The sequence below is a fragment of the Zeus faber genome (assembly GCF_960531495.2).
Source record: "Zeus faber genome assembly, chromosome: 7".
Classification (NCBI taxonomy): domain Eukaryota; kingdom Metazoa; phylum Chordata; class Actinopteri; order Zeiformes; family Zeidae; genus Zeus; species Zeus faber.
Window position 1 is genome coordinate 25,033,716 of NC_137203.1, and position 10,368 is coordinate 25,044,083.

A 10,368-nucleotide genomic window follows, 5' to 3' on the forward strand; every position below is an offset into this window, starting at 1 on the left:
CAAACTCGGAAATCTGTCATTCCGAGCCCCCACTTCCGAGCTAAATGTGGAATATTTTACGTGGAACATTGCTGTTGTTGGCATGAATCCGGACAAGGCAGTAAATACCCGATGTTTGGAATCTTGTGAATCATATAAGCTACAAAACGTATGTTGACATCGCATAAACATGACAGGGTGGTTCGGAATCCGCCATAAAATCCCGACTTGGAATCCCGGCTCAAATTGTCGTCGCTTTGCACTTTTCCGAGTTAAGGTTCAGATCTTTCCGAGTTCTGGTGTCACTTGAACGCAGCAAATGTCCAGCTTCCTATCTAGGCTATGTGTGCAGAAAGCCAGCTCAAACAACGACAAAAATTTCATAGAAAAAAACAATAACCTAAAATAACCCAAATCTAATGTCGAATAATTCACGGGTGTTGATTATGCCACAATATTTGTGATCCGTTGGATTAAATATCCTCACCTCTTCAGGGTCATTTAATTGCAGACAGGCATAAAGAGAGCCACCGATGTTGGGTCCATGAACCCAATTCGACCATTACTATATCCCCGTTCGAGTATTCGCGTGTATTTAGTTGTTAGAGTTCTTGTGGGTTTTGCGTGTATGTGTCATATCAGCCATTTAATTTCACAATTGCATGGCTTGTTGACGAAATAAGGTGGTTATGTTGTGAGAAACACAATTGGGTTGCTAAGCTTACGCGCTACCTGTGCGATGGACGTTTACACCGGAACCAGCGTGCAGTGTGACTCCACCAAACAGCAGGAGAGGCACTACTACCTGCTGTCTGAGCTGCAGACACTGGTCAAAGATCTGCCCAGGTGACTCAAGTTAGGAACCACGAGTATTATTTTTTTTTTTTAACAATATACAAAAAGTCTGACGAGCACATTGGATGCTACAACTAAAGATGAAAAGGTGTTAAACGGGAATGTGTGTGCTAGGGCAGTCACGGCCATGATCACTAGATCACTAGAGTTCACTATTATTTGTAATAATTGCGATGACCAATTGAATTGTATTTTTTTTTTTCAATAGTGGAATAATACTACTCAAGAGGAGTCATTTATTCGTATCGAACGTTCAAAATGAATTCCAACTGATGGAAAGCTCACCTATTTCACATTTTACTTATTGCATAATTTATGACATAGGTTTAAAATTCACCTTATATCCAGATGAAACGTATGACTGTGGAGTCTGACGCTTTTAGAGAGATCGCAATCAGCTGAAATAATCAGATGATGATATAATAATTGTGACCACTCTAGTGTGTGCGTGCTTGGGCTCTCCTTTAATAGCTCTTTCCAGCAACGCCTGTCCTACAGCACACTGGGTGACCTGGCCCTGGCCCTCATAGATGGAACGGTGTATGAAATCGTGCAGAGGCTACTTGACATTCAGCATCTGACAGAGAGGAATCTGTACAACCAGAGACAAAAGCTTCATTGTGAACATCAAGGTTTGACAATTTAAATAGAAAACACATTCTATTTGGATGCATTTGCGTATGGTGAGGATAAATGTTTCCGCCGTCTACCTTGATACTTAGCCCTCAAGCAGGACATGGCGAAGAAGCACAAAGAAGCCCTGCAGGTCTGCAAACCTCACAATCTTGCACTCCTCAAAACAAACCAACAAGGTGAGGTAGAGGTAAGAAAATGGGAAAGCTGACTTTCTTAACCATTACTCACTCCATTGTAAAACTGCCAAGTTAGACTGCAACAATATTAAAAAACCATGAAGGAGTAGAGGAGGAACACAGGGTGCTCTGTGATGTAGAATGTGCATTCAAAAAGTAGTGGTAGGTGCTCATAGAATAACAGAGGGGGAAAGATATACTACAAGATTAATCAGTATTATTTATGTCATGAAAAGCCAAGATTTCAAGACCAATTTAGTCATGATAAAGGCTTTTTAAATCATACTTTTTTGAACTCTCCTGTCAATTTCCAGAGGTTGTTTTTTTTCCCCCTAATATAGAAACATATTTGTACTGATGTTGCCTTGGTCACAACCACATTTGTTTCTAGTGTTCAACCGCTTCCAAATCGTACCATCAGGTTCTAGAGATCCGTGTTCGTGAGGAGCAGAAAATGATGGATAAGAAGATTGTGGCTGAAATGGACCAAAAAGTGATAGACCAGCAGAACACATTGGAGAAGGCTGGTGTTCCTGGGTTCTACATCACGACTAATGCTCAGGTCATTACTGAGTTTCTTGTTAACGTAAAGAAATTGAAAATTAGTAGCACAGGTGTAATTTCTGATGTAGTAAAATGTCCAGCAGATGGTGATGGAGCAATTACAGTTGAGCCATCTGAGGTCTCACGTTCCCCTTTGTCATTTCAGGAGCTAACGATGCAGATGAACCTTGTTGAATTGATTCTCAAGCTTCAACAGAAGGAGTCGCAGTCCTTGAGTCTTTGATATTGAGGCTTCATTGAATTGAAAGATTGGTCACCGTCCAGTGGTGCTCAGATTGGAGTTAACAATGTCCTGTTGATCGCATGGCATCATTACAACTCTCCGTGATCATTAAAAGTCCATGTAACGGTGGTCTGATTTTTGTCAAGAATATAATTATGATGGGATACTAAAAATAATAATGGAATTTTCAATGTAAGGGATACCATAAAGATACCATCCAGATCAACAAGGGGGGTATGTTAATAGGTTTTGTCTTGACACACCAGTTTAAGGCAGTTATATTTCAGAAATATTTCACTAGAGTGGCTAGCCTGCTAAGTCAACAAGAAGATGAGCTGTGGATCAAGCTTGAACTTAATTTTTTCAAATTTGAAAAGACTTCATCTTGACTGGGCTGAAGAATCTTTAATTGTCACACATCACGCCACTACAATGACTGGTGAAATGGGTCCTCTGCATTTAATCCATCCTGGCTTGTCCTTCCTCCGGGGGGGGGCAGGCAGCGGGCAGCATTCAACAACACGCCCAGGGACCTGGTCACATATGTCCCTCGCTGGTCAGACGATGATGATGTGCATGTTTTTGGTGGGGGTCCCTACTGATGTTCCATGGAGGAAACCCCATGTGAGCACGGCGAGAACATACAAACTCCCTAATTGGGAGGGTTAATTGGGAGATAACCCACCAGGCAGAGTTGAAAGTAGGACCTTCTTGCTGTGAGGCAGCAGTGCAGTGCACTGTGCCATGTGGCCACATATTTGCTATGGCACTTTTACCAGACTGCTGGTGATCCAAAGAGTAGTTAAGCTAATTATGCTAAATTATATGTAATTGAGGCCCTCCTTTGGCAATCAATGTCACCTGACTTTATATTACTTGAAGTGGAACGATGACAGAAACACGAAGTGGCATTGACCGTAACTTCAATTGCAATGTTGAATTTCGTGAAATTCATCAATGTGCTGCAAATTCCCTGAGAATTTCAAGAGGTTTATTTGTCACATAGATATACATACGTTTATACGTGTATGCAGTGAAATGTCATTTCGTAACAGATGAGGAAAATAAAAGGGCTTGAGACTGCTGAGCGTGTTTGTATTTGTTTTACATTTGCCTGCCCTGGACGCCACACGCGTTGTGTGTGCCGATTTTCTTTCGAAGTCAACTAATCGACGGGCGCAGGGCGGGCAACCCTCACCCACCTCCCTCCGCCCGAACCCCAGAAGCGGGACGATCGGGTGTCGCTGTGTCTTTAAGAGGCAGCTCCGTTGGGCGCTCTCGTCGCACCTTCTCAGGCGATGACGGACGACGCGCCCCGCTTAGGTCACTAGCACAGCCACTGGACCTGCTGGACGGATGATAAAGGTAAACATGTAAGTGTACTTGTCATATGACTTATTTGGTCCTTTAAAAAATAGATAGATAGATAGATAGATAGATAGATAGAAGGCAACCCAGTAGTGATGTGATTTATATTTAAAACCTGCGTGCCAAAAAAAAAAAAAAAAAAGAAGATAGCCCCACATCACAGCCTGTACAGGGGCTGTGTCGGCTCCTGTTGAACGATAGGAGTGATGAACAAAATGGTCCTTTGTGTGAGTTGGTTATAAATAATTAAGTGGGCATACGCATTGGGGTTTTTTTTTTATTTTTAATTTTATTTTTCCCCCCCAGTGTGGAATTGAAGGCGACCGACGAGGGTGTCGTCGGTCGTTTTTTTTTTTTTTTTGAGAGCGTATTTACCTCGCCTCCGTTTGCGGCGACGCTCGTCGGGAGGATAAAACATTGCGTAATCATAACAGGAGCATCAGCCGCCATATGTCCGGAGTGACGTCATCGGCTGTTGCTCCTCGACGGGGATGCGGGGCGCGTGCGCCTTCTTCCTCCGCGATAAATGAAATAAAAAGACGAAAGAAACAGACGCTGCTGTGGACTGTCCTGCACAGCGGGGCTCTGCGTTACAGATCACCTAGGTGCAGGGGTAGAAGGCCTAAATATAATATACCTACTTTACAGATTTGAATTGGGAGCTTCCATTCTCGCGAAATTCTGAACGCGTATCTCACATGCAATTCCAGACATTAATCTCTGGTTTAAGCGAGACCGAAGAATAAGAGTTGAGTTGATGATTAACTGACAGCAGTTTGGCACCATCACATACAATGTTCTCATATCCTTGTCCTTATAACCTGTGTCGTTGATTATAAGCCATTGGCAGCAGGGCACCTTGGTGACTGTCAAGCTGTTACCCAAAATGGCACATAGGCACGTTTTAAAATGCAGTGTTTTTCTTAATTTATTTGTGCTTTGTCTTGCAGGATTGTTTAATAAGGGCATGGACCCAAAGTAATTGTGTGAACACAATCCTTCCCAGCCGCTGCATCTAACTCTGTAGCTATGGCGACGTGTGTGAACGGATGTGCACCAGCGGTGCGCCTCTGTCAGAGGCTGAACCGACTGAAGACGCTAGATGACGACATGATGGCCACGTCGCTGAAACGTTGCTTGTCGACGTTGGACCTAACACTGCTCGGCCTCGGTGGCATGGTGGGCTCTGGACTTTATGTTCTGACCGGCACCATAGCAAAAGATATGGTTGGGCCCGCTGTCATCATATCCTTCCTCTTGGCAGGTATTGCTTCCTTACTGGCAGCCTTTTGTTATGCAGAGTTTGGAGCACGTATTCCCAAAACAGGATCTGCCTACATGTTCACATATGTCTCTGTGGGAGAGATATGGGCCTTCCTTATTGGCTGGAATGTGATTTTGGAGAACATGATTGGTGGGGCGGCTGTGGCACGTGCATGGAGCGGCTACCTTGACTCCATTTTCAACCACGCCATACAGAACTTTACTCAGACACACATTATGGACTGGGATGTTCCCTTCCTTGCCCATTACCCCGACTTGCTTGCAGCAGGGATTCTAGTAGTTGCCTCTTGCTTCATATCATTTGGGGTTCAGGTGTCCTCTTACCTCAACCACATCTTCTCGACCATTAGCATGGGTATCATAGCTTTCATCCTGGTCTTTGGCTTTGTACTGGCTGAACCAGCCAACTGGAGCCAGAAAGAAGGAGGCTTTGCCCCTTTTGGGTTGTCTGGGATATTGGCAGGTTCAGCCACCTGTTTCTATGCCTTTGTGGGTTTTGATGTGATCGCATCCTCAAGCGAAGAGGCGAAGAACCCCCAGAAAGCTGTTCCCATTGCCACGGCGGTGTCCCTTGCCCTGGCCACCACAGCCTACATCCTGGTCTCCACAGTGCTCACACTAATGGTGCCCTGGCACACGCTGGACCCGAACTCAGCGCTTGCAGACGCTTTCTTTCGTCGTGGTTACAGTTGGGCTGGAGTGATTGTTGCAGTTGGTTCCATCTGTGGTGAGTGTCTTTTTCTTTTAATTATAGAAATTAGACACTAAATATATTGTCCTGGTATTGTGAGAAGACATAATGACTGCATGGCACTGTAATCTGATGCATCGTAATGATTCTCTCCTCTCTGTCTCCAGCCATGAACACTGTGCTGCTGTGCAACCTCTTCTCCCTTCCTCGGATTGTTTATGCGATGGCGGAGGATGGGTTGTTCTTTTCCATCTTTGCTAGAGTCAACCCTGTCACCAAGGTCCCTGTCAATGCCATCTTAGTGTTTGGAATCCTTATGGCTATCATCGCTCTCATCTTTGACCTGGAAGCTCTGGTGCAGTTCCTCTCCATCGGTACCCTCCTTGCCTACACCTTTGTGGCGGCCAGCATTATTGTGCTACGTTTCCAGCCTGGCAAAAGCAGCTCCAGTGGCAACTCCTCCACATCACCCAACCCCAACGCTGGACCCTTCCCAGCCACCTCAGAATCCCAGACAATAAAGGAGGACAGCGGGGAGCTAAAGGAGTACGAGTCTTTCTCCGACAAGCTCCAGTTGGTGGAGCGGGCAAAGGAAACGGAGCATCGTGGAGTAGGGCAGCTCAAGGCCCGCTTGGAACCATATCTGGGCAGGCTGCTGGGGGACTTTGAGCCAGGCGAAGTGGTGGCCTTCTGTGTGCTGGCTCTGATGGTGAGCTCCGTTTCCCTCTGCGCTGTGGTGGAGTTTGGGACGAATCCGCTGCAGTTGCCTGTCTGGAGCTTTAAATTGCTGGTGCTTATTTTCAGCTTAGCCTACATCGTCAGCCTGGTGCTCATATGGGTGCATGAGCCTCAAACCAAGACCAAAACCTTCCAGGTTTGCTCCTCTTACAGTTTTACCAGTTGTTAAGGGTGGGTAGAATGGTAATTGAGAGACCCCAACTCTCTGAGATTTGTTTTTCTCTTTAGGAATAAAATGCTATCAGATTTTCAAACGGTTCTGTCTGCTGAAGAAAATAACCTCGAATTCAGCAGCAAACATTCATGGGAAATCCTGCCAAACAAAACCATTCTGCTCAGCCTTTTGGCACATTTTCCATTTAATACAGTTGTTATGATTCACAGACATTTAACACAATAATTTAATGTATAATGGACATCCTCTTTCCAATTTTTTAGGTGCCACTGGTTCCATTCGTTCCTGGTGTCAGTATCCTAATGAATGTGTTCCTGATGCTGAAACTCAGCTATCTCACCTGGATTCGCTTTACAGTATGGATTGCAATAGGTAAAGCAAAGCCAACAAGTATATATTTTGTTTTTGTTCAACCCATTCCTTTTATTATTTGATTATTACCTGTTTTATGTTGATCATTGAACAACAAAGTTACTTTGAGGATAACTTACAGTTGAATTAACAGATATTTTTGAAAATAAGTTTGTTTTATTTATCAATTTGTTTGAAGGACATGTTATACCACTTGCTTATGGATAGAAAATGAATTCCATTAAATGTTGTTAAAAGGACTAAAGAGGGCAAAAAAGGTTTTATTTATTTAATTTCATAAGGCAATGACTCAGTGGCTCATCCTAAGATCAGCAGAGGCTGAAGTCGTCATAACTGTCAAGTTGATTCAGTTCTTGGGTATTTCGCCTCATTTTCCTAGGTCTGTTTGTGTATTTTGGCTATGGGATTTGGCACAGTAAGGAGGGCCTGCGGGAGCTGCTACCCAAGGACATGGCCGCCAGGTACGTGGTGCTCCCCAGCGGCAGCCTGGTGGAGACGGTGCAGTCCGTGCAGCCAGACGGACAAGTGGATGCCTCGGCCCCGAACGTCAACGCCTCCGCGGCCTCCATGACTGTGGAGAACACAGCGAGGACCTTATCTTCTCCAAGCTAGTGACATTACATGGGTCAATATTATCTGTCCACTCCCATTTATATACTGTTCTATTACTGTCCTTCAGTATTTTCACTCCTTTTTTCATCGTGTGCTTGGGCCTGACACTTTCTGGACTGACTGCCAAAACTCTCAAATCTCCCTGCTCTGCATATGTAAGTGCACCGCAAGGGAGCGATGCACAATGTCTCGTCGTGAAGCACACTTATATATCTTGTAATATCGGAACATAAGAGTTTTATATCTGTCTTTTATCTCTCAGCATCTCTCAGTTGTGGTAAATTCTTTATAACCAGCACATTCTTACGTTTTTGTTTTTTTCCTGTGTCCCAGCCTATAATGTAACCAAATATTTGTCCTCTGGACAGTTTGTCAAACAGCACACGTTTCAAGTAAAACGGTGCTTTGTTGGTGCACCAATCCGCACTTATAGTCAAGTATACTCAGTGGATGTCGTTGTTATTTAAAATTTTTTTTTACAGCGGGCAAAATATGTTTGCCACTTTGATTTTCAATTCTTACCAACTTGATCACGAGTCAAATCAGCGTAAGCTCAGCTTTTTGCATCGTTTAATCGAGTGGAGCAAAGAAATGCCTTTCCCACACAGGAACAAGTGTGCGAGTGCAAGTTCACACATTTCCACCTCGTTTATTTTTACGCTCTACCCACACGGCACCTCTTGCCTGTCGCTTTCTCACTTTCTCTTACATGCTTGTCCTGTGTCTAATGGCTCCCCCATAAATTCTACTTCGCTTCATTTGTAAAACTTTTAATTATTTTTCTATTATCATTATTTTTCTATTATGTATTTCTCAGATACCGTTACAGCACGCCACTTTCATCTCTGTGCAGCGCAGTATTGGTGAGGTGAATGAACGCTCAGCTCAAATGTTCTCACCCATCATTCGTTTGTGTTCCCCAATTAGACGGGTGAGCAGCACTTTCAATCCTCGCTTTAATCCCCCCCCCCCGACTCTCGTCCCATGACCCCGCTCTCTTACATATCACAGATCTTGCACTTCTCGTGGGTTTTCCCATGCATTGCTGGGGTGACAGCTCCCTCTCCTTTATCTCCAGGTCGGCATGAGACAGATGATGAGATGTTGGATTTATTGTCATCAAGTCTTTTTTTTGTGAAATGAGTAGTATGTGTTGTTATATGTAAGGCAAGCACAAATTGCATGTCTCTCCAGGGTGGGATCGCAGCCTACGTCGATGGGTGGTTTTGTTTTGTCAGACATGGGTCCTATCTTGTCCCCCTGCCGCCTCCGTAAGCACACAGATTTGTATTTGGAGTCCCTGCGGCCGCACCACAGTTTGACCTAGATTATGGAGAGGAGATCACCCTAACTGGGGGGGGGGGGGGTGTTTGATTATTCTCGTCATTGCGGGGATAACACTTTCACAGGCTGAAAAAAATTAACATCAGTACGGATAGTAGGCGATTTTATTTCCATCTCTTTGTGTCTGGCCTGATCAGTCCATCGAGCATGCTGGATGGGTCTAATTCTTTGTGGGTCACTTTTATGTCAGAAAAAGGACGCTATTATTTACATTATATCTATTCATATTTAGTGGAACTTTTATGTCAACATAAGAAACCAATGGCCTTAACAATGTTTAAGAGTGTTTTCCAAAGCGTTTGAGGTTTGTTTGAAGGTTGTTTTTTTTTTGTTTTTGTTTTTTTTTTGGTAGATTGTCACACTTTGATGGGATTTTATTTTTATTTGAAATGACAGAAAAGACACACGAAGGTCACACAACAAATGTATACAAAATGTAGGTGGTCTCTGTTCTTCATTACAAAGGAAATCAGATTCAGTGGGCTTGTGTAGATATTTGCACATTGTTTGTAAACTGAGGCATGACTGCGTGTCAGCTGTGTTCCTGGTGTGTGGGCAAGTGGAAGGTATGGACACTGTGGTGCTTTACTTTAATGTGGTGATGGCTATACAAAGTCTCTTTTTTGCGCCAGCAAGCATAGTTATGTAAGCTCTTCTTCAAATCTTTTATAACTTCTCGTTAGTATTGTATTCTGTACTCGCACATTAAAATCTTCAGTCTTTTTCTGTTGTGAAAGTTCAGAGGAGTAAATTATTTGTGAGAAATAAATGTTTTAAAGCAGAATTCACAAGAACCTGTGCTTATGAGTGCATTGAGCCATTGCATAAATTAATGTTGTGAATAATAATGAAAGGTGTGTTCTCACAAAATTCTGAAAATGTAAACATGACATTTACAGCAATGGCAGTACATAAAGGGGAAGTATACAGTACAGTACACACAGGAAGAGCCCTACCGATTGAACTGTCATTCTCTAAGGTCAGCAAATCAAGCAAACAGTGCTGTTTTCTTTCCCTACAATACAACCACCCCATATTAATTCAGATTGATATTGACTGTAGTTCTCCTCAACAAATATCTACTTTAATTTAATGTCACCCATGCTCATTTTGACCACTACAAAGTCACACATCCGATTTTTAAAACAAAGCACTGGATCACAGTGTCAAGTGTGGGATTAAAATAACATTCAATGGCATTAAAGGCGCAAGGCAAGAGAAGGATAAAGACAAATTACACGCTTGGTGAGACATCTAAATCGTTAACTCAGTTTTAGGATTAACCTTGGGTCAAGTCATTAATTGTCTTTCATGGTATGAAATGCAGTAAAAGATATGGTGTTCAGTCATC

General features: G+C 43.4%; 2 protein-coding genes across 2 annotated transcripts; both read left to right on the forward strand.

Moving 5' to 3' along the window:
- The first annotated feature begins 534 nt into the window (after positions 1 to 534).
- Positions 535 to 3,510, forward strand: dgcr6 (DiGeorge syndrome critical region gene 6). The gene is made up of 5 exons (XM_080004103.1): positions 535 to 825; positions 1,306 to 1,466; positions 1,557 to 1,657; positions 2,068 to 2,208; positions 2,356 to 3,510. The coding sequence occupies exons 1-5, from the start codon at positions 719 to 721 to the stop codon at positions 2,431 to 2,433; spliced, it is 588 nt and encodes a 195-aa protein (XP_079860229.1). The 5' UTR covers positions 535 to 718; the 3' UTR covers positions 2,434 to 3,510.
- A 1,320-nt stretch (positions 3,511 to 4,830) lies between these two features.
- slc7a4 (solute carrier family 7 member 4) lies at positions 4,831 to 7,673 on the forward strand (the record flags this gene model as incomplete). Its single annotated transcript, XM_080004287.1, has 4 exons — positions 4,831 to 5,812; positions 5,944 to 6,650; positions 6,953 to 7,061; positions 7,441 to 7,673. The coding sequence occupies 4 exons, from the start codon at positions 4,831 to 4,833 to the stop codon at positions 7,671 to 7,673; spliced, it is 2,031 nt and encodes a 676-aa protein (XP_079860413.1).
- Between the last annotated feature and the right edge of the window lie 2,695 nt (positions 7,674 to 10,368).

Excerpts from the sequence above, each read along its gene's own strand:
- dgcr6 (XM_080004103.1), top strand. The coding sequence starts at position 719 with ATGGACGTTTACACCGGAACCAGCGTGCAGTGTGACTCCACCAAACAG. Across the intron at positions 826-1,305 it reads CTGGTCAAAGATCTGCCCAG|CTCTTTCCAGCAACGCCTGT; the intron begins GTGACTCAAGTT and ends CTCCTTTAATAG. Across the intron at positions 2,209-2,355 it reads ACATCACGACTAATGCTCAG|GAGCTAACGATGCAGATGAA; the intron begins GTCATTACTGAG and ends TTGTCATTTCAG.